The sequence below is a fragment of the Zingiber officinale genome, chromosome 9B, assembly GCF_018446385.1.
Source record: "Zingiber officinale cultivar Zhangliang chromosome 9B, Zo_v1.1, whole genome shotgun sequence".
Lineage (NCBI taxonomy): Eukaryota > Viridiplantae > Streptophyta > Magnoliopsida > Zingiberales > Zingiberaceae > Zingiber > Zingiber officinale.
The window spans coordinates 104,856,252-104,879,808 of record NC_056003.1 but is presented as its reverse complement, the minus strand read 5'-3'; the positions used below and the strand labels follow the sequence as shown (position 1 = coordinate 104,879,808).

Genomic DNA, 23,557 nt, shown 5'->3' with positions numbered 1-23,557 from the left:
CGAACCAAACGCCACCTAAATTTCAGGGGTGTTTGGTTGATGAGTTTGAGAATGAGGGAATGAAATGATGGTAAAAGATAGTGTTTAGAGTGTGGGTTTGGGAATGATATTTTGGGAATGATTATTAGATTTATGGGAATCAATCAAATCCATATAACTTGATGAGTTTCATTTCCATTCATATTCCCATTCCATCCTACTATCAAACTCATACATAGTTATTCTCATCATTTAACCAAACACCCGAACAAATCGTCGCCGTCGCTGCTTCAACAGCAATTTCATGCCCCCAGGGCGTAGCACAGACGGTGGGCGCATGGTATCTCTGGCGTAATGGCCAGGGGTCGATTCTCAGGAACTGACGACCTGGGGTTTACCCCGCCATGCGCCTATGGCCTGTGTACCTGCATGAACCTCCCTCCATATCCGTGGGGCCGGCACTAGGGGGGCCGCTAAGGTAGCGGATCTACCTTTTTTTTCAACAGCAATTTCATTCTTTTTCCAGAAAATTTGAAGCAAAAAAGCAGTTTTTTTTGAGTTCCGGTACGTCTTTCAGCATGCCCGTTTCGCAAAGATTTGTGCTTGCCACTGTTCTACTCCTTTTCCTGCTCCAATCTCTCCTGCGAGTTTCCGCATCCATTATCGACAACGAAGAAGATGATCTTGAGGGGCTTGAAGAGCTCCTGGCGGTAGATCAGGAGGAAGATCAGGAGAAGGGCGCCGGCGGCGGCATCCAGAACAAGCTTTCGGAGGCCGAAATTCTGCGCCGCGCTCAGAAGATCGTTGTAGAGCTCAGCAATGAGAACGCCGAGAAAGTGGTTCTCTCGAACGCGGCCGTTCTGCTTCTTGGTTATGCCCCTTGGTGCCCCAGGAGCGCCGAGCTGATGCCGAAGTTCGCAGAGGCCGCAACTGCGCTTAGAGAGATGGGAAGCAACCTCGTGGTGGCGAAGCTCGATGCGGAGAGGCACGAGAAGGCTGCGAAGCTTCTTGGAATCAAGGGTTTCCCGACGATACTCCTCTTCATTGATGGGTCGCCGCTGGCTTATAGGGGTGGATTTACCAAGTAAAAGATCTCTTCTTCTTTCCTTGATGATTTCATGCAGTTTCTGGACATATTTTCACGAGATTGAAACATTTTACTAAATGTGGCAGTCTTTGTAAGAGTGTGGTTAGATTCTCTAAAACACAACTTATTTTAGTTTCTATTCACTTTTGCCTTCTTTCTAATACCCTGATAAAGTGTTAAGTCACTGTGTGTTGTGCACATTGCAAGTTGCAACATACATAGGTAAAGGGAGTAACATTTATTTGTCATCTGCTTGTCTTTGTAATTGCTGCTGTTCACATGGTTCCAGCTCTACTATCAGCAACTCTTGTCCGCAAAAATTGTTTATCAAACGATTACTAAAGAGGAATTTCGTCTTCTAAATTCAGGGAGGAGATAGTGATTTGGGTGAAAAAGAAGACTGGTGCTCCTGTTATTCGATTATCTTCTTTAGATGCAGCTGAGGAGTTCCTAAGATGGCATCAGATTTTTATTATGGGCTACTTTGAAAATTATGAAGTATGTAATTAGAATTCCCTTTTAGGATGCACCATCACTTGACTTGATGTTTTCATTTTGTTAACTGTTGACTTCTTCCTGTTATTTCATGTTCTTTGGAAATGGGAATTGGAATGTTGATGCATAAGTCTGTAAGCAACATCTGCAAATTCTGATGGTTTCTGTTAAATTGTTTTGCAGGGACCCGAATATGATGAATTCCTCAAAGCAGCCATCACAGACAATGAAATCCAGTTTGTGGAAACCATTGACAGCACCATAGCTAGACTTCTGTTCCCAGATGTTGAACTGGATAAGAAATTCATAGGACTTGTGAAAAGTGAGCCGGAAAGATTTGAGAAATTCGGTAAGTTGGTGAGTCCAGTTAGTATAGTACAATTTTTTCCTTGGCTTGGAGAACAAATGAGAACTAGAAACTTGACCTGTTTCCAGAAAGAATGACTTTTATGCTCATTAAATGTAGTTTAATGTTAGTCTTCTTTTCTTTGTCGTCTGAAAGTATTTCCAATCTCATTTTGAGTACCAATTTCAGCAGTTAAATTTGCTGAATGTATGTTGTTGTTAAAGCCTGATATGGAAATAGTTTTTACATGTTGCTCCGGCATTTTGTGCCTTCTGAGTTTCCTTGAACAGGTTAGACTCGATATGCATTGGCTCACGCCATATCGAGCATAGAGATACATGCCGGTGTTTCATGAGCTAATTTTTCAGTCATGATGTAGAATCTGATTGCTATTTGTCTGTGCTCAATGCATTGAGTCAAGAGATAAGTGGAAGGAATTTAGATATATTTAGTTTCAAACTTTCTTTTGTTCTTGAATGGGTTTAACTTTTAATGCATCTAACTCAAACTAGGTTTGTTTCATCTGCGACCAGTTTGCCATTTCTACATGAGTTTTACCTGCCATGTTTAGAGGTGGCTCTAAACTATTACAAAGCATAAACTTTGTTGATTTCATATCAATTAAATTACATTTCATTTAGTTAAGCAAGAGTTGCATATTTTATATGTTATATATTGTCAGTCGTATATATGATTAATTAATAATCTAGTTAATTAAGTAGGAGTTATGACTTGCATCCCTTCCCCTTCAACCTTCCAAGTACCTATTCCACCTTCTACCATTCCACGATCTGGCAGGGTATGGTAGCACCAACAATCGGCAGATCAATTTCCTTCATCATCCGCCCTTTCACTATTATCTTCCCTTCACTCCTTCCCTTTTCCTTCCATTTCGGTAACTCAATGTCACTACCATTTTTTATGTCCCTTCTGGCATACCTTTTGCCTCATATGATCTTACAAGAACATTGCTTATGTTTGTCCTTTTAGCATCCCTACTAGCAATCCTTCTTCCTTTCACAATATTCTCAACAGTTCGTTGCTTGCATCCTCCCTTGCCTCCATAGTCCTATATATAATTATTATGGATTATATATTTTGCATTCAATTGCATCATCATTGTACAGTTTTTATCATTATAGATTCTAATATATTTTTTATAATTCTGTCGTTAGAGTTTTTCATGATATGATTTTTTATGTAGTATACTTTATATTTTGCTTTTCTAAAAAGTTAAAAATCATGGAATTCTCCAAATTCCTTGGAAATTAAAAATCCCCAAAACCCGAACCAAAAAAAAAAATGGGTTAAGATCTTTAAAATTTTTGGGCATGGCTCCAGGTATGAAAATTACCCAAATCAAACCAGGTTGGGTCACGTTTTGTAAAAAAATTGCCCTGGCCCCAACATGCCCCATGCTCCATGCCCAACCCTAGTTTGTAGTCCTAAGGTTTCTAATGTTGATGATGTTTTGATTTCTTGGTTCTGTTTAGTTTTTTTTAATAAGATTTGCAACATAAACTGTTGATGTTATATATATATATATATATATATAACCTTTTTTTCTTTGCTTCTGCAGATGACAACTTTGAAGAACATAGGATCTTGCAGTTCATAGAGTACAATAAATTTCCTCTAGTTACTGAATTGACTGAACTAAATTCTGCTAGAGTATATTCCAGTGCCATTAAGCTCCAGGTTGTTGTTGCTCCTTTGTACTTGCATTATTTACGCTCTTATATTTTCTAGAGAAATTCTATGACTCGTAAAATTTAAAATTAGAAAAAGTTAAAGAAAACAATGTCTGAAGAAAGGCAACTGTTTATATCTAGTAGCGAGCTAATTTTTTGTTATCCTTTATAGGCTCTCATTCCTTGGAAGACGATACCTAATTGATATATTGTATCTGATCTCTCTTGACTAACTGTCTATTAATTAGCATGTACCTTGAGATATTAGGATTTCTTGTTTGAGGGGAGAGGAACCCAATTGAGATCAGCCGATTCAATTTAGAATAGAACAATTGTGGAACACGATAATTTCTGACAATTGCACCTTTATGACAATATTAATGTCAGCTCAATTTATTTCTAGGTTTTTATTTTTTCAACTCCTGAGGACTTTGATGGTCTTCGACCACTAATTCAAGATGTTGCAAAGTCTTATAAGAGAAATGTAAGTAAAATAGTACTGCTTCTTAGAGTGCATTTCTTACTTGGATTTCCTGAGGTTTGATTATATTGCTTAACAATGCAGATAATGTTTATATATGTAGACAATGCTCAAGACAACCTTGCAAAACCATTTATGACTCTTTATGGACTTGAATCCGAAGAGCCTATTGTAAGAATTCTATCACTTGATTTTGTTATTTGTAATGCTCATCGTAAAGCTATAAAAACTCATGGTATAATTTGATAATTAAGCTATTTTGCCTCTGTGTGTGTTGTGTGTAATTTTGTTAGTGGTGGGAATTAAACTTTTATCTAGTTTGAAACAAAGATGAGATCTTGATCCAAATTTGCCGTAGAAACTAAATGAGAGGCAAATTTTCCACTCGCTTTTCCCAGACTCAGGATTCTTTCTTTAGATTGTTGTACTATTCTAAAACACCATCTTGATCAAACTGGACAAAGCTTAGACCATGGGAGGTCACATGAATCAAGTATACCAGGCTCAACATAACATATTATTAACCGTAAGAGAATAAGGAGAGGGTTTCAAACTCATGACTTTAGTTCCAATTGTTTGTTTATATTTTGTTAGGTTATAATCAAAACTTTATACTATAAGGGAAGGGCCCTGTCATACTATATGATTTATGGTATTTCACAAACTAGGACTCAGATATAGTAAAATATGTGATAAATTTCACTCCTTATCTTTTTTTTTTTTTTTGAATATCTTTGGAGGCTTCCAGCTTGCATTTGCTAGTAGTTCTTGGTTTTACATTTGATGGGCCATCAAATGCTAAGTTGACTCTATCCAGTTCCTTGATAACAAATTACCTTCTCTAGTTTCAGCGTTTGGTCAACATATTGCATGCTTAAATTCTATTTCACTTATTTGACTTGTTCTTCTCAGTTGACATTGCCTATCTATTTTTTTTTTTCGCTGCCATATTGTTGTTGTTTCCATTTCAATGTTCTAGTAATGTTTTTTTTTAAATATTGTCTTAAGCTTGTTATCATGATCAAAAAAGTTACGAGGTCATTCCTTCGATACACAGGTTACTGCATTTGATAATAGAATTGGTTCCAAGTACTTACTGGAAGCAGATCTTGCACAGAGCACTTTGGAAGTAAGTTGAACCGCTCTGCAAATTTCAACTTTTGACCGAACACTTAAAGGTGGACCCTTCTATATGATTATCTGTTTGGGTCAACTTTACAGGAGTTCTGTAACCGATTTCTTCATGGTACTTTGCTACCATACTTCAAGTCAGAGCCAATTCCTAGTGAAGTACGTATCATATATGCAATTACCAATTTTGTGTACACAATATTCATGTTAAACATCCTGCCATAGCTTCTCAACTCATATATGCGAATACCAATTTTTAATTTTTAAATTTTTTTATTATTTTTTTTCCTGTCACCCCAGGGATAGTTAATGAGGCTAACTGGATTATCAGTTTTTTTAACTGATATTATTCCCTATAAGCAATTTTTTCGAAACACTAAACGTCACATTTTTTTTAATGACTTCAAATGTTTTTTGGTCCTTGAGAAGGAAATTTATTGTTCTGCAAGGATTTTTTTTTTTTAAATCACCCATCAACAGGAACGCATCAACTGTATGATAATAGTATGGCCGCGATCATATAGATTTAATTCTATAGGTAATTAAAAATAAATACCATAATACTTCATTTCCATGGACCATGAGAATCTAAGTATGTAGAATTAAGGTAATTATTAATTTTACATCTGCAAGAGAAATGACTAACTATGATACGTTTACGTCCATTATTCTACTTTAACTCTTCTGTTGATTCTTTTTCTCGTATATGTTTTATTGGTCATGCGAATTTGGAAGCAAAATGCTTCAATACTTGTGTCTTTTGTTGTATTGTTATCGTATCATGTTCTAAGTCAGTCCTTTTTTTTCTCTCATGAATAACACAGAAGGCAATGGTTGAGAAAGTTGTCGGTAAGACATTTAGTGCTTCTGTCTTGGAAAGTGTCGAAAGTGTATTTTTAGAGGTATTCCATTTCGCTTGAGTCAGCAGGACAACAGGAACGCATCAACTGTATGATAATAGTATGGTCGCGATCATATAGATTTAATTCTATAGGTAATTAAAAATAAATACCATAATACTTCATTTCCATGGACCATGAGAATCTAAGTATGTAGAATTAAGGTAATTATTAATTTTACATCTGCAAGAGAAATGACTAACTATGATACGTTTACGTCCATTATTCTACTTTAACTCTTCTGTTGATTCTTTTTCTCGTATATGTTTTATTGGTCATGCGAATTTGGAAGCAAATTGCTTCAATACTTGTGTCTTTTGTTGTATTGTTATCGTATCATGTTCTAAGTCAGTTCTTTTTTTTTCTCTCATGAATAACACAGAAGGCAATGGTTGAGAAAGTTGTCGGTAAGACATTTAGTGCTTCTGTCTTGGAAAGTGTCGAAAGTGTATTTTTAGAGGTATTCCATTTCGCTTGAGTCAGCTTGTAGTTCTTTCATTTTTGAAGGAGTTACTGGCGAAACATTTGTCTGCGTGTTAACAATAAAGGCTTTGTTTTGAGCTATAGGTCTATACTCCATGGTGCATGGATTGTGATGCTACCAGCAAACAAGTACAGAAATTGGCCGAGCACTTTAAAGGACTGGAGGATTTGAAATTTGCCAGAATAGATGCTTCTTTGAATGAACACCCAAAGCTGGAGGTACTGATTCAAGCATCACGAAAACAATAGGGAAACTAGATTGAAATTCTTTATAGTCGCCTTTAGTTTTCCGGTATGCAGATAATTAGCTATCATCTAAAGCTTGAGTAGATTCCAGATTAGTGATTATACGTTATAAATACATTATTGTGCTCCAAATTCAGTCAAAATTGTGTGGAAGGAATATTTGTTAAGAAGAATCATAGGCATTCAGCTTCACTTGTCAAACAAAAAAAAAAGAATTTTGTTCATAGTTCATCGGAACCTCCAAGTCTTAGCATTAAGTATTTACTTCAATATGTAGCATATTCATCTTCTGTTTTAACTTCACTATTTGTATTGCAATTGCAGATAAACAACTACCCGACGCTTCTACTCTATCCGGCTGGAGATAAGTCGAAACCTGTATGTATTGCCCATATCGATACTTTGTCCATTGCAATTGCTTTATGTATTGTAATGAATGTACAGCATTTTTCAGATAAAAGTTTCCAAGAAGTCAAGCTTGAAGGATTTCATTGCTTTCGTAAAAAAACATGCTAAAGCTGATGAAGATAGAGGAATCCTGGATGAAAAGGAGGAAAAGAAACAGGAACTGTGATGAACAAAATGTTACAAGTAGATTCTCATGGATTCGCAGCGAGGTTTATTGTGATCTTTTTTTTGTTTTCGCCTGATGATGAAAGGGAAATGAGGTTTAAGGACTTGCTGCTGAACGCCATCCCCACCTACCCTTTGCTTCCCCATTCTGTCTCCTCGCCTGATCTTGTTTTCAGAGACAGTAGTTCTTCTCTTTGTTTCGGAAGATTGTTCTACTGAATTGTCTTCAGAAGATTGTTCTACTGAATTGTCTTCAGTTTTATGGCGCCTCTTGTTCCCCTTTCTGTTTGCTGATGATTATTGTAGACGAATTGGTCTTTCGAATTGATTAATATAACCTGTCGGTTTGATGTAATGACCTTTTTTTTTCTTTCCCTCTAATTTCATCTTTACCCGTTTTCTTTCGTTTAAATGTTTTGCCCTCCAATCTCAATCAGTGGATGGTTTAAGAGACCCAGATATCAACTGCAACTTGGCGCTTTCTTTGGAAATTATTATCTTCTTGGTACCATTTCGTAAGCAAAATTCTTACTTGCGTTCAAAATATCTCCGTTTGTTGGTAAGACGGTTTCAGCCATCTCTATTCTGTAGGAGCTGATTACTGATAATCTCTCAGCACTTGAATTGTCATTATAACAAATAAATTTGGTTTTCTAGCTTCTTACTTTGAGATATATATATATTTCCTGGAGAAACGTGGTTTTGGTGTCGTTGAAGCTTTGGAAAATGGACTATGAGGACGGCCTGAACAATCTCTTCTTTACTTGGTAAATAATTTGTGTGGGCTGAATTCTTAACAATGAATTGCATGCTAGTTCACATCCAAACTGTATTCTTTAAGGACCATTAATAAGTCTTGAATGGCTAGTTTAGTCTCTTCCTCTTTCTGTTGATTTGATGTAACCTAGAGATATTTTGATTATCTCAGTGATCCGTTTCTTGCCTTTGCAATCTTGACATTTCTTTCATTATCTTTTTGTACTTAAATTCGGATCTTGAGAACTTATCCTAACTATTAATTGTAGATGTCACAAACACCTCTTCATGTGCAACCGGATGTAACAATACCAGTATTGTAAAATACCTGCTCGAGCGGAAAGGTGTTGAGAAAATTGAGTTGGAGGCATAGAACATGGTAGGCTGAGGCAAATAATCCTTTCTTACCAGTGTTAACTTCTGTAAATATATTCTCCTGCATGATAATCTATTAACTGGCATTCCTTGAACCAATTTATTGCAGTATGGTGAGACACCGTTTCATATGGCAGCAAAAAATGGCTGTAGCGAATCTGCAAGACTCCTACTGGCACAGGGTGCTTCACTTGATGCAAAAGTTAACGTAAATCTTCTATAAGATTACTTCACCTTTCTCTTAAAGCTATTGTTGTTAAGTATTTGAATTTCATTGTTTGCAATCTTCTTGGGGAATACATAGCATCTAGTGCTCATGTAGCTCCTTACCACTGTTGCATTTTTCCTTTTTAATGTCTATTGCAGAATGGGATGACTCCACTACATCTGGCAGTTTGGCATGCACTACGGGCAGAAGATTGTAAAACTGTGAGCACATTGCTAGAATACAATGCCAATTGTAGTGCCAAACATAATGTATGCTTTCATTAATTTTGTATCAACAGGTCAACTTAGAAATTTTGAAGGGAGATTTGATATTCTTTGTAGGAGGGCATGACCCCTTTAAATCATCTCTCGGAAAGTGCTAGTAGAGAGAAACTTCGAGGACTCCTTATCAAGCACATGGAAGAGCAAAGGAAATGCAAAGCTATTGAGTCTTGTAGTGAAGCAAAAGCTAAGATGGATGAGTTTAAATCAGCTATTTCAGGTATTATTGGATTGCAAGATCTCAAAATGCAATTGCGCAGATGGGCGAGGGGCATGCTTTTTGATGAGAAGAGAAGAGCATTTGGATTAAATATGCTCCAAGAAGGCCTCCACTTATGGCTTTCCTTGGTTACCCTGGAACAGGTACATGATAATACGTAATGGGCTCTCCTCTTAAGTTGAAAATACAGGATGTATGTTTTTCATTTTGTAAAGAAGTTTGACATGCTACTAGTGCTGCTTATTTAGTCTACACATAGCAAACCAGTCATTTATGCTTTAACTTGGATGCATGGTTTGAGCATGCACAGAATATGGTTGTCTCTATTAGTCGTCTGAAAGGATTTTCCTATTTCTTGTTTCATGAATTTGTTGGTAGTTTGAACAAATTAGAAATATAGGAAAGAAGTACCCATCCAGGTAATATTTCCAAAGTAGTTGCAATCCACATTTTGGGTAATATGAGTTCAAGCAATGCTTTGTTTCTGTTGGACTAACAAATTAGCCACTCAATAAACTGTTAACAATTTTTTTTGTTGAGGTCTGTCGTATAGAAGTGCTCAAATAGGATCAATGATTGATTTCTGTATTTCTTCCTAATCCTAATCTGTTTTTAGTTGCCACCATTGAGTTTGGAACCCTAAAAAGACTCTTGGCGATAAGCTGGATGGCAAATTTTTCGCAATCACATGTTTTGATTCCATGACACAGGTTTCTGATGCGATAGATAGACTTTGATTCCTGCACATGGCTAATTGCATCACCTTTTGACGTTCCATGTGAATAGTTCTCTTACTAGATTTGGAAAACGGAAAAGTAAAGAAAATTAAATAACTGTTTATTTTGTTTTGGTTTTACTAATTGATCCTGTCCGAACAGTGAGTCGATGGACGCTGGGGACGTGGCGCTCTCCGCTGTCTTCGACTGGCTGCACGAATCTCCGGCGAACCTACAAGGAAGTCGAGCCGGGAAGGGGTTCCCGGCGACGACCCTCCGACGCTCAAGTCAGGCAAGAGGAAAACGATGAAGTGACTCCAAAGATCAGAGATCGCGTACCTCTGGCGAAGTCTGAGGGCTCTTATATAGAGCTGTGGGGAGGCTTATGCACACCTATCGAGGCATACACGTGTCGTTTACCATACCTTAGTATGAGCTTACCAGAGGAGCATGTCTGACACCATACTGCTACAGTTCGAGCACCTCTCTGATGTGACAGCAGAACCTTCCGTCGTAGGATTCTGCGTATGACTTGGTCGTCGAACATGCCTGTTGTCAGAAGATGTTCCCCAATGTCCCTTTGTCCTTGTCTTCTTTTTCCCCGAGCCGATCGTCCATCCGCTCGGCAGGCATCGGTCTGACCGGACGTAGGTATTGGTCCGATAGGGTGCTCGGCTGAGAGTGTTCCTTCACAGCATTGATGCTTTACGCCTCGGCCGAGCGGGCTACCCGCTCGGCCCGGCGACCCTGTTCACCATGAGCGTCGGAAACCCAACTCCCCGTCGGGTTGTCTTTGATTCCACCAGGACCCATTCGGCTGGTCGACCCAACCCTTCTCCGATCGCCCGGGCCTCATGCTGACCCTTTTGACTTTTGACCTCCACGTGGCGTTGACTCCCCTCCAGAGGGGGTCCCTCGTCCTTACTGCTGGATCACTTGCCTCCCCTTCAAGTCTAGTCGAAGGAGGCGATTAGTCCGATTGACTGGACCGCCAGTCACGCCGAGCGACATCTCTGTGAAACTATCCTCCGCTCGACCCCCACGGGGGTAGCTATGGCCTTAGTCAACGCCAACATTCCTCGGATCTCTCCAAAATTTGCGCCAATCTTCGACATTAAGGCTGGGCATGCGCTCTGTGCCTCGTGAAGGCGCTCATTAAATGCATTCTAGTGGCCGAATGCCACGTGGCACTGCTGCCGTCATCGTACGGCGGTGGCGTCGCGGGCGACGAGACCGAGGCGGTTTAAAATGGACGGTCCGATGCGTGCTTCGGTTCTCGTGACCTGCATCCGACGGTGGAGACCGCTCGGGCTCAACCCTATAAAGCCTTCTCCTTCTCCCCCTCCTCGCCGCATTTGTGCCTTCTCGTGCTCCGTAACCTCCTTTGGCGCTTCAGTGCTCCGGCAGCTTCGGTTCTTCTTTTTCCGGCGATTCCGTGTTCCTTGTCGATCTTCATTCTTCTCTGTAAGGTTCTTCTTCTTTTCTATCTTTGGTTCTTGTGTTTTCTTTGCGTTTCTTTCTCGAGTTTTGGTCCTCTGGGCAATGTTTCGTTTGTCATCTTCTTCCTTCTATCATCTGCCTTTCTTCGCCTTTTGTGGTTTCGCCCGTTCGGACAATGGCCAGTTCCTCTCAGCCTCAAGACCTAGCCCTCGGCCCATGGTATACTACCATGGAGTCGTGCTTCAATCGGCGCGACACCGATATTCTGATGGACAATTTTGACATCCCCTCTGACTTTGAACTTATCTTACCCTCCCCCTCCGCTCGGTCGCACAAACCGCCACGCGGAGCTTTCTGTGTTTTCCGCAACCAGTTCATAGCCGGTCTGCGCTTTCCAATCCATCCCTTTATCGTAGAAGTTTGTAATTTTTTCGGCATTCCGCTCGGAAGCTTAGTCCCTAACACCTTCCGCCTTCTATGTGGCGTTGTTGTCTTGTTTAAAATCCACAACATTCCCCTCCGACCGGAGGTTTTCTACTATTTTTATTATCCTAAACAGTCCGAGCTGGGTACTTACATGTTCCAGGCTCGGCCCGGTTTAGTCTTCTTTAATAAACTGCCCTCTTCCAATAAACATTGGAAAGAGTACTACTTCTATCTTCGTCTTCCCGAACGGGCCTCCTTCCGAACCCAGTGGCAGATCGGACCGCCAACCTCCCCTGAGCTAAAGAGGTTCAAGACCCGACCGGACTATCTTCACGCTGCCAACATGCTAGCCGGTCTGAAGTTCGACATCAACAAATTCCTACCCGAAGGGGTGATGTACATATTTGGTCTGAGTCCGATCCGGACTCCCCTCCCGAGCGGCTTCGGTAAGAATTTTACTTGTGCATTCGCCTTGATTGCTAACTAATTTTCTCCTTTTTCCTTTGCAGCGGACATTGTCATGGAGTCCGTGATGGCCGGGATTTTGAAGAGGAAAGCGGCGGCGCTTGAGGCCGCAGCTGCCAAGGAGATGGAGCAACTGGGCATCACCCCGGTCGGCTCTAACGAAGGGGAGAGCGAGACCCACGAGGAGTCGGCCGCTCAGGCTTCTCTCCCGGAGCTGGTGGTTGGCATAACTTCTAGCCGAGGGCCTTCCGTCCGGGAGGAAGGCTCCGCTCAGGAGGAAGAGCGCCCTCTCCGACAAAAGAGGCACCGAACGGAGACACCACTTCGATCGGCCACTTCCGCGGTCCAGTCGTCCGAACGGACCACCGCCGTTTCTCGAGGCAAAGCCTCAGCGGTTGAGGCGATCTCGTCCGATCGGACCCCCTCCCAACTTGACGCGTCCGCGGACCCCCTCGAGGCCATACCTGTCAGCGCCCTTCCACCCTCTTCGATCCTCCCCCAGCTTCCGCTCAGACGACTCCCGGTCGGCACCGTACCATCAGGGTCTCCCTGCATCTCCCCACCGAAGAGTTGATGCCCGAGTCCGATCGGCCAACCGCGCCTGAGCACATGATCACCATGAAGGGGCCCCTAGTCGAGATGTGGGCCGACGCTCGGGCACGTGTCGCGATGATTCCACTCGGCAATCTGGCCAACAGCCATATGCAGCAGGCCACTGGGGTAAGTGTGTTTTCTTCCAAAGTTTTTTATGCCATAATTCCGATCGGCTATTAACATTCCTATTTATGCCAGAGATGGGAAGAGGAGATCGCTGTCTCCAATCGTCTGGCCATGGTGGACGAAGAGTTAAAGAGGCTGAAGGCTTCGGGCGGCCCGTCCGGCTCCCAGGCCCCTCATATGCCGAGCTGCAGAAAGAGTTCAAGAAGACCCACTGGGGTAAGTGTGTTTTCTTCCGAAGTTTTTTATGCCATAATTCCGATCGGCTATTAACATTCCTATTTATGCCAGAGATGGGTAGAGAAGATCGCTGTCTCCAATCGTTTTGCCATGGTGGACGAAGAGTTAAAGAGCCTGAAGGCTTCGGGCAGCCCGTCCAGCTCCCAAGGCCCCTCATATGCCGAGCTGCAGAAAGAGCTCAAGAAGACCCAAGATCTGTTGGCGGCTGAGCAAAAGAAGACGGCCGGCCAGGCCCATACTCTGGCCGAACTCGAACGACAGGTCAAATCACTGGATCGGAAAATAAGCCTGGCAACCGATCGAAAGAAAACGGCTATCGCCGATCTGGATAAGAAAAATGTCGAGGCGAGGGGCCTGGAGCAACGAGTCAAAGAGCTGATAGAGCAGCTGGACGGCGAGAAGGCGAGCCGCTCGGCCGAGGCGATTAAACATAAGGATGAACTGAAGACTTTCCAGGAGTCTCTCGAAGCTTCTCAAGCTGCCTTCAAGGAATATCAAGAGGCGGAACCTGGCCGAGTCGCAGCCCTGAGGCTGAAGCACATCCGCTCGACCAAATTTTCAGAAAAAGTGTGCGAGCGGATGTATACCGCCTTTGAGCTGGCCATCACCGCCACAACGGACTATCTGAAGTCCAAGGGTCAGCTCCCTAACTCCGCCAGCATCCCGGCCCAAGATTATGCGGCGCTCCTTAGCACCATCCCTAAGGACCTTTATGATTTTCTGGAATAGAAGTCTTTTATGTAATTCGGTCGTTCGGCCAAAAACTTCCCTTTTGTAATTCGGCTGCTCGGTCTTGATTTCTCTAATTTCAATGAAAAATGTATCTTTGTGCAACTTCATTTTTACTTTGCATGCTTGTGGGTGATTGATCGGGGCCTATGACACACAACTCGGCCGACTAAGCCTCCCGAGCGGGCGTAGGTGGCTTGCGACTTATCACTACATTCCCTTGCCGCTTATCTTCAAGCGTCTTTCGTTCCGGTCGGAGGGTTTATAGTCTCCGGTTCGACTCTTCGATATTTAACGTCGGAGCTCAACGGTCTTCCGGTCGGAGGGTTTATAGTCGCCGGTCTGACTCTCGATATTTAACGTCGGAGCTCGACGGTCTTCCGGCCGGAGGGTTTATAGTCGCCGGTCCGACTTTCGATATTTAACGTCGGAGCTCGACGGTCTTCCGGCCGGAGGGTTTATAGTCGTCGGTCCGACTCTTGATATTTAGCGTCGGAGCTCGACGGTCTTCCAGCCGGAGGGTTTATAGTCGCCGGTCCGACTTTCGATATTTAACGTCGGAGCTCGACGGTCTTCCGGCCGGAGGGTTTATAGTCGCCGATCCGACTCTCGATATTTAACGTCGGAGCTCGACGGTCTTCCGGCCGGAGGGTTTATAATCGCCGGTTCGACTCGTCAGAGCTTGACAGTCTTCCGGCCGGAGGGTTTATAGTCGCCGGTCCGACTCTCGATGCCCTATACTCACGATAATTTTCCGATTTTTCACTTCCTGCATTTCAAGTATACAGCCGAACGGAAAGTATACAACATATATTACATTGGCGCACCTTTCACTCTGCCCGGTAAGGCTGGAGGTGGTTCGCGCTCCATGGTCGATCCAGTTGCCGTCCGTCTTCATCCTCCAGATAATAGGCACCCGAGCGGAGCTTTTCGATGACTTTAAAGGGGCCCGCCCAAGGAGCCTCCAGCTTGCCAACGTCCCCGACCGGCTTTACTTTCTTCCACACTAGGTCGCCGACCTGGAATGCTCTAGGGATCACGCGCCGATTGTAGTTCTGCTTCATTCTCTGCCGGTACGCCATCAGCCGGACGGACGCCTTGGCTCGCTCTTCGTCGATCAAGTCCAACTCCATGTTCCTCCGGTCGGCATTGTCATCATCATAGTTCTGGATCCGGACGGACGCTACGCCGACTTCAATTGGGATAACTGCTTCGCCTCCGTACACTAAATGGAATGGCGTGACGCTTGTTCCTTCCTTTGGGGTCGTGCGGATAGCGCATAGGACGCCCGGCAGCTTGTCCACCCAGCTTCCTCTCATATGGTCGAGCCGAGCCCGAAGAATGCGAAGGATCTCCCGGTTGGCTACTTCGGCTTGACCATTGCTTTGGGGATACGCCACGGATGTGAAGTGCTGTTCGATGCCATAACTTTTGCACCATTCTTCGAGCTGCTTCTCGACGAACTATCCCCCGTTATCAGATATGAGCCGACGAGGAATGCCGAACCGATAGATTATATGTTGCCAGATAAACCTTTTGACCATCTGCTCGGTGATCTTGGCCAGTGGCTCGGCCTCCACCCATTTGGAAAAGTAGTCGACCGCCACTAGTAGAAACTTCCGCTGACCGTTCGCCATAGGGAACGGACCTACGATATCCATTCCCCACTGATCGAACGGACAGGATACTGTAGATGCTTTCATCTCCTCCGCCGGTCGGTGGGAGACATTGTGGTACTTCTGGCAGGAGAGGCACGTCGCGACAGTCAGAGCGGCGTCTGCTTGCAGGGTTGGCCAGAAGTACCCGGCCAGCAGGATCTTCTTGGCCAGCGATCGTCCGCCCGGATGACCTCCGCAAGATCCTTGGTGCACCTCCTGTAGGATGTACTTCGCGTCCTCTGAGCTTACACATTTCAAAAGTGGGCGGGAGAAAGCCTTCTTGTAGAGTTGGTCTCCAACGAGCGTGAACCGGCCGACTCTCCTTCTCAATAGCTGGGCTTCCTCCCGATCGGACGATGTCGCACCTAAGCGCAGAAACTCCATAATGGCTGTCCTCCAATCGCTCGGGAATGTGAGGCCCTCCATCCGGTCAATGTACGCCACCAAGGATACTTGCTCAATTGGCTACTGGATGACGACTAGTGATATTGAACTTGCGAGCTTGGCTAACTCATTTGCCGCCTGGTTCTCTGCTCGGGGTATCTTCTGGATAATGACTTCTCTAAAGTGGGTCTTGAGCTTTTCGAAGGCCTCAGCGTAGAGCTTGAGTCAAGCGTTGTTAATCTTAAAAGTGTCCGAGAGCTGCTGAGCGGCCAGCTGAGAGTCTAAATGGATTGTCACCCGACCGGCTCCTACATGCCGAGCTGCCTGCAAGCCGGCTATGAGGGCCTCATACTCCGCTTCATTATTTGTGGCTCTGTAGTTCAACCGGACGGATAGGTGCATCCGTTCTTCTTGGGGAGAGAGTAATAGCACACCAATTCCGCTCCCGAGCCGAGTGGACGATCCATCCACAAATATTTTCCACATAGCTTCGGGCTCGGGATTTTGCACTTCGGTAACAAAATCTGCTAAGGACTGCGCCTTTATTGCTGAACGGGGTTGATACTGAATGTCAAATTCACTTAACTCTGTTGTCCATTTGATGAGCCGTCCGGACGCTTCTGGGTTCAGCAATACTCTTCCCAATGGGCTATTTGTCCGGACGATGATTGTATGTGCTAGGAAATAAGGACGAAGTCTCCGAGCGGCGAGGACCAAAGCAAAAGCCAGCTTCTCGAGCCCAGTGTAGCGAGACTCAGCATCTTTTAGAATATGACTCAAGAAGTACACGGGTTGTTCTTCACCGCTCGTCCTCACTAATGCCGAGCCCACTGCCTGCTCGGTTGAAGATAAATAAATACAGAGCGGCTCACCTACAGCTGGCTTGACTAGCACGGGCAAGGAATTCAAGTATGTCTTCAGCTCCTCAAACGCCCGATCGCATTTCTCGTCCCAATGAAACTTGGTAGCTTTGCGTAGGATCTTGAAAAAAAGGAGACTCCGGTCGACAGTCTTAGAGATGAATCTTGACAATGCAGATATCTGCCCGGTCAGACGCTGTACTTCCCTCAGGTTTCTTGGGGGCAGCATATCTTACAACGCTTTTACCTTGCTAGGATTTGCCTCTATGCCCCGCTCGATCACTATATAGCCCAAGAAACGCCCGCCTTTTGCTCCGAACAAACATTTCTGAGGGTTTAGCTTGACTCCATATTTCCTCAGCGTTCGGAAGGTCTCCTCTATGTCCGTAAAAAGATCAGCCGCTCGGACGGACTTGATGAGAATATCATCCACGTACACTTTTAAATTACGTCCAATCTGCTCCTTGAATACTTTGTTCATCAAGCGTTGGTAGGTTGCTCCCGCGTTCTTCAGTCCGAACGGCATTACATTGTAACAGTAAGTGCCGTTGACTGTGACGAAGCTGACCTTCTCTTGATCTTCTCGGGCGAGCGGTACTTGATGGTAACCCTGATAGGCGTCTAGCATGCATATCATCTCGCACCCGGCTGTGGAGTCCACCAATTGATCAATCCGGGGCAGAGGGTAGAAATCCTTTGGGTATGCTTTGTTGAGATCCCAGAAATCGATGCAAACCCTCCACTTGTTGCCCGGCTTGGAGACTAGCACTACATTTGCGAGCCAGCTCGGGAACTGTACCTCCCTTATGTGGCTGGCCTCCAGGAGCTTCTCGACCTCCGCTCGGATAATGGCGTTTTGTTTGGCGCTAAAGTCCCTCTTCCTTTGCTTCAGCGCCCAAGCGTCCGATCGGACGTGAAGCTCATGCTGTGCTATACTTGGCGAAATTCCCGGCAACTCATGCGTCGACCAAACGAAGACGTCGCAATTTCTCTGGAGACATTTTATCACCTCCTTTTTCTGGCTTGCCTCCAGATCGGCCGCAATGAATGTGGTGGCCTCCGATCGGGTCGGGTGGATCTGTACCTCTTCTTTTTCTTCATAAACCAAAGAGGGTGATTTTTCGGTTATGGCGTTCACCTCGATCCGTGGCATCTTCCTCGCGGAATTAGCTTCGGCTCGGACCATTTCGACGTAGCATCGCCGAGCCGCCAGCTGGTCTCCTCGTACTTCTCCAACTTTATCTTCAACCGGAAACTTAATTTTCTGGTAGAAAGTAGAGACGGCCGCTCGGAACTCACTGAGCGCCGGTCGCCCCAGGATAACATTGTATGCTGAGGGAGAGTCGACCACGACGAAGTTGGCAGTCCGCGTCCTTCTGAGCGGCTCTTCTCCCAGCGAAATAGCCAGTCGGACTTGTCCGACCGGTAGAACTTCATTGCCCGTAAACCCGTAGAGGGGGGTTGCCATGGCAGCAACTCGGCTCGATCAATTTGCAGTTGGTCGAAAGCCTTTTTAAATATAATGTTGACCGAGCTGCTTGTATCGATGAAAATGCGGTGAATAGTATAGTTAGCTATTACCGCTTTGATGATGAGGGCGTCGTCATGTGGCACTTCGACTCCCTCAAGGTCCCTGGGCCCGAAGCTGATTTCGGGCCCGCTCGCCCGTTCTTGACTGCAGCCGATCGCATGGATCTCGAGCTGCCTGACACTCGCCTTCCTTGCTCTGTTGGAGTCACCTCCGGTCGGTCCGCCAGAGATGATGTTGATTTCGCCCTGAGACGTGTTGCTTCTATTTTCTTCCTCCCGTGCGGAAGGCCTAGGCCACTCCTTAGATACCCGGGGATTGTCCTCGTGCCCTTGAGGATGATACCGCTCAGGAGACTTTCTGAATATCCGCCGATCGGCTTCATGGTGTCGCTGTCGCCTGTCGGATGGTGGCGATTGACGACGACCACTCCGGGGAGCGGGGTGGGCGATCAGGGGAAGACTTCGGCAATCTCGTGTGTTATGCGTGTCGGTCCGATGGAACGAGCAAAACATGGGGGTCCATACCTTCTTTTTTGGTTTGGGCCGCTCGGCAGCTACATCTTGGATGGCGTGGGGCCTTGCGTGGTGAGGGCGGACTGCTTCGGTGTGCGGTCCTCTGGGCGGCTGGTGGCCAGTGAGCGGCTTCCGCTCGGCATGGGCTAGCCGCTCAGTTGGAGCTTCTTTTCTTCGGACCGCCTGTGCTTCCTCCACATTAATGTACTCATTGGCCCGGTGTAACATATGATCATAGTCTCGGGGCGGCTTTCGAATAAGTGAACGGAAGAAGTCACCGTCCACGAGGCCTTGCGTGAACGCATTCATCATTGTTTCTGAGGTGGCCATTGGAATATCCATGGCCACCCGGTTGAATCGTTGGATATAAGCTCGGAGCGGCTCCCTGGGCTCTTGCTTGATGGCAAATAGACTAACACTGGTCTTCTGGTAACGCCGACTGCTCACAAAATGATGGAGAAAAGCGATGCGGAACTCTTTAAAGCTGGTGATGGATCCGTCCGGCAGCCTCCGGAACCACCGTTGCGCCGATCCCGAGAGGGTGGTAAGGAACACCCGGCATTTCACTCCATCTGTGTATTGATGTAGTGTAGCGGTGTTGTCGAACTTTCCTAGATGGTCGTCCGGGTCGGTGGTTCCGTTGTATTCCCCGATCGCCGGGAGCACATAATGCTTGGGCAGAGGGTCCCGCAGGATAGCCTCTGAAAACTGCCGGTTGATCCGCTCGGGGGAGGCGTCCGTTCGGGGAGCCTTGCCTTTTCTGTAATCTCGCCTAGGCGCCTCGTCGGATGAAGATCCTCGATCAAGGTTAGCTGGTGCGGCTTCAGGAGGCGTACGGAATAGGGCCCGATGAAATGGAACCGGGGCAGGCGGTGCTTTCACTCGGCCTCCTGACGCTGACGTCGCTTGTTGCTCCATTCGCTCGGCTTGCGCCTTCTGTTTCTATTGCTCCACGAGCTTAGCTGCTCTTGCCTCGATTAGAGCGTCGAGCTCCTCCTGGGAGAGCATCACGGTGTGCGGTCATCCAGCTTCGTCCATCTCTTCCGCTCGGATGCAGGTGCATTCCCACAAACAGCGCCAATTTGATCCTGTCCGAACGGTGAGTCTATGGACGCTGGGGACGTGGCGCTCTCCGCTGTCTTCGACTGGCTGCACGAATCTCCGGCGAACCTGCAAGGAAGTCGAGCCGGGAAGGGGTTCCCGGCGACGACCCTCCGACGCTCAAGTCAGGCAAGAGGAAAACGATGAAGTGGCTCCAAAGATCAGAGATCGCGTACCTCCGGCGAAGTCTGAGAGCTCTTATATAGAGCTGTGGGGAGGCTTATGCACATCTATCGAGGCGTACACATGTCCTTTACCATACCTTAGTATGGGCTTACCAGAGGAGCATGTCTGACACCATACTGCTACAGTCCGAGCACCTCTCTGATGTGACAGCAGAACCTTCCGTCGTAGGATTCTGCGTATAGCTTGGTCGTCGAACATGCCTGTTGTCAGAAGATGTTTCCCAATGTCCCTTTGTCCTTGTCTTCTTTTTCCCCGAGCCGATCGTCCATCCGCTCGGCAGGCATCGGTCCGACCGGGCGTAGGTATCGGTCCGACAAGGTGCTCGGCTGAGAGTGTTCCTTCACAGCATTGATGCTTTACGCGTCGGCCGAGCGAGCTACCCGCTCGGCCCGGCGACCCTGTTCACCATGAGTGTCGGAAACCCGACTCCCCGTCGGGTTGTCTTTGATTCCGCCCGGACCCATTCGACTGGTCGACCCAACCCTTCTCCGATCGGCCGGGCCTCATGCTGACCCTTTTGACTTTTGATCTCCACGTGACATTGACTCCCCTCCAGAGGGGTCCCCCGTCCTTACTGCCGGATCACTAATAATATAGTCTAACATAGTGCTCAATGCCAAGAACTAGTCCTTGTAGTCCATCACAAATAGTTGGGACACAGATTGTCATTATTGTCTAAATCCTTATTGAGTTTGTAATATGATATAAATGTTCTCTCCCATTTTCTTGCTGCTTCTATGATAGTGTTGGAATGGTTATTTTGTTTGACACGTAAGACAATGGTTGCTCGCGTTCTTGGTAAACTCCTCCATATATATATAGTCGTTATTATCCTGATATCATGGGTTTCCTTGTTTACCTTTGTTTAGATGCACTAGACGTCAGTATCGCACCTTGAAGCATTCTTAATTTCTCACAACATTGCTTCTAGTATCTTGTTAATTTCTTAGTATGGAAAACTTCAACAAACTTTAGAGATCTCTATAGTTAAATTATGATCTTGTAATTTTGTAGATCTGTGAAATCTTCATACTGTTAGACTAAAGATCCTGATGCTACATCAAACAATTTCCCCAGATAAGTGAAGCAAAGGGAGGAATTCTTTTTGTAGATGAAGCTTAAAGATTGATTCCAATGCAAAAAGCAGACGATAAGGACTATGGCTTGGAGGCACTAGAAGAAATTATGTCTAATGGATAGTGGTAAAGTGGTGGTGATTTTTGCTGGGTACTCAGTGCCAATGAAACGCGTGATTGAATCAAAAAAAGGTTTTTGTAGAAGGGTGACTAAGTTCTTTCACTTCGACAACTTCCGTTCAACCGAACTCGCTCAAATCCTTCATCTCAAAATGAATAACCAGGACCAGAACAGTTTCCTCTACGGATTCAAGCTCCACTCGCCCTGTAGCATCACGGCCATTGCAGAGCTGATCAATAGTGAGACGACTGAGAAACAGAGGAGAGAGATGAATGGAGGACTAATAGATCCATTACGTGCAAATGCTCGTGAAAGTTTGGATCTTCGACTTTATTTTGATTGCACCGACACTGACGAGGTAGTGACAATAACAATGGAGGATCTCAAACTTGGTCTTCAGCTGCTCACTCATTGATGATTCTTCTAGGCTTCTTAGAACATTTTACTTCTTGTAGCCAGAGCACATACCAGGCATCAAATGCTAAGTGTCGATAAGCTCGATTATTTTGTTAATATAATTTTTGGAATGGCCTACTTTTTTTTTTCATTTCAGAGGAAGAATATTTGGCGATGGATTAAGGAATGTTTCAGTGTTTGAAACCTATAATGTAATTTGTAGATTGGATTTGATTCTATAATGGCATTATTAAATGAGATTTCACATATTCAGAAGAAGGAAAAGACTGATTGTTCGATTTTATAAGAATCAAATTTTGTTAAATCACCCCTCTCTTGATCCACCTTAGTAAACGGAGCATTAGTGTTCTAAAAAAAGATAAATAAATAAAAGCATTGTGAGAAGGGTGTCTTGTTTTTCAAATCAGGTCGTCTTATTTTGTTTTTTTTTAATTAAAAAAATGTCGTATTGTATTGTTCAGCCGTAAATAATTATTCAATTACTTTCTAATATTGTTTAGAGGACTGTTACCTTTTTTTTTTAATCAGTTCGTTATAGCGTAAACAGATGATAACCCTTATCTTGGACCTCTAAGAGTCTCCCATGCAATCGAAATATAGCGACCCTTTCCGCGAGGTAAAATGACTAGTGATGTATTTTTCGCACGTTATAAATTTAACCTGATCTATTGTAATAATACCATATATATATATAAATACCAAATGTGCCAGCTCCTTGGGGCAATAAGTACGATTTTGTAGCCCTTACATCATCGTAATATTTGATTTATTCAGTATTAGTAGGAAATAAGAATTTACGGTGTAACAACTACGATTTTATAACTGATACAACATAGATTTGACTTGCTCGACTTTGATAGGAATTCATATTATAACAACTATAGTTTCATAACTAATAAAATATAAATTCGACTTACTCACCAAATTTATATTGTAACAATTATAATTTCATAGTTGTTATAAATCTATTTAAAAATTAAGTGAGAAATAATAATACCAAATTCCTTTTCATAATTGTTATAACATGCTCTTCATTTTATTATTTTATTAAGAATTTATCCTCTTTATTAACTATTTTTGGTGAAATTCAAAATAAAATTATGTTAATGTCCTTTTTTTTTTCTTTTCACATCGAAAAAATTCAAGGTTTATTGATAATTCCCACAAACACATGAATCAGAGATCTAGAGTTTAAGACTCAGTTGTGCGTGTATTATTAGAAAATTTTCTCATTAATCAAACTCAGTTACGATATATTATTAAAAAAATTTCTCATTAATCAATTAGGAATCTAGAGTTCGAAACTCAGCTGCGGTATATTATTGAAAATTTTTCTCATTAATAAATTAGAAATATAAAATTATCTTTAGTTCCACATCTTAAAATTAAAAACCTACGAGCAAAAACTTTTATAAATATATCTCGAGTTAGTAATACTTAAAAAGCATACTTTTCTCGATTCTTTAATTAAGATCCAGTATGATATTAAATTAATCTAATTTATGGATGATATTTTAGTTAAGATTAAATATATTATTTGTTCTTGTTAATTTAATATTTGATATAAAAAATTAAAATTATAAAAATATTATAGTCTTACCCACTAAAAAAAATAAACATAAGAATAATACTTAAAAATTAAAATTATTTCTATATGCCAATTTTTGTATCTCTCTACATTGCATCGCTAGTATTTAGAAAAGCAAACAAAAAAAAAAACTCTTGTG

The 23,557-nt window shown here is 43.8% G+C and overlaps 2 protein-coding genes across 5 annotated transcripts; both read left to right on the top strand.

The window, feature by feature from the left end:
- Positions 1-522: 522 nt before the first annotated feature.
- LOC122022758 (protein disulfide isomerase-like 1-5) lies at positions 523-7,766 on the top strand. Of its 2 annotated transcripts, none has more exons than XM_042580863.1 (12): positions 523-1,063; positions 1,435-1,564; positions 1,745-1,910; positions 3,487-3,605; positions 4,002-4,082; positions 4,164-4,250; positions 5,137-5,208; positions 5,301-5,369; positions 6,492-6,569; positions 6,677-6,811; positions 7,163-7,216; positions 7,293-7,766. In XM_042580863.1, the coding sequence occupies exons 1-12, from the start codon at positions 558-560 to the stop codon at positions 7,410-7,412; spliced, it is 1,617 nt and encodes a 538-aa protein (XP_042436797.1). In that variant the 5' UTR covers positions 523-557; the 3' UTR covers positions 7,413-7,766. The 2 variants fall into 2 exon arrangements, with proteins under 2 accessions (XP_042436797.1, XP_042436795.1); XM_042580861.1 differs by lacking the exon at positions 6,492-6,569 and adding an exon at positions 6,035-6,112.
- Positions 7,767-7,926: 160 nt separating this feature from the next.
- Positions 7,927-22,060, top strand: LOC122022760 (protein phosphatase 1 regulatory subunit 16A-like). 3 transcript variants are annotated; one of them, XM_042580867.1, is made up of 6 exons: positions 7,927-8,178; positions 8,437-8,546; positions 8,652-8,750; positions 8,909-8,971; positions 9,092-9,394; positions 21,294-22,060. In XM_042580867.1, the coding sequence occupies exons 2-6, from the start codon at positions 8,544-8,546 to the stop codon at positions 21,336-21,338; spliced, it is 513 nt and encodes a 170-aa protein (XP_042436801.1). In that variant the 5' UTR covers positions 7,927-8,178; positions 8,437-8,543; the 3' UTR covers positions 21,339-22,060. The 3 variants fall into 3 exon arrangements, with proteins under 3 accessions (XP_042436801.1, XP_042436799.1, XP_042436800.1); XM_042580865.1 differs by having other exon boundaries at positions 8,909-9,019; XM_042580866.1 differs by having other exon boundaries at positions 8,909-9,019; positions 21,231-22,060.
- The last annotated feature ends 1,497 nt before the right edge of the window (positions 22,061-23,557 follow it).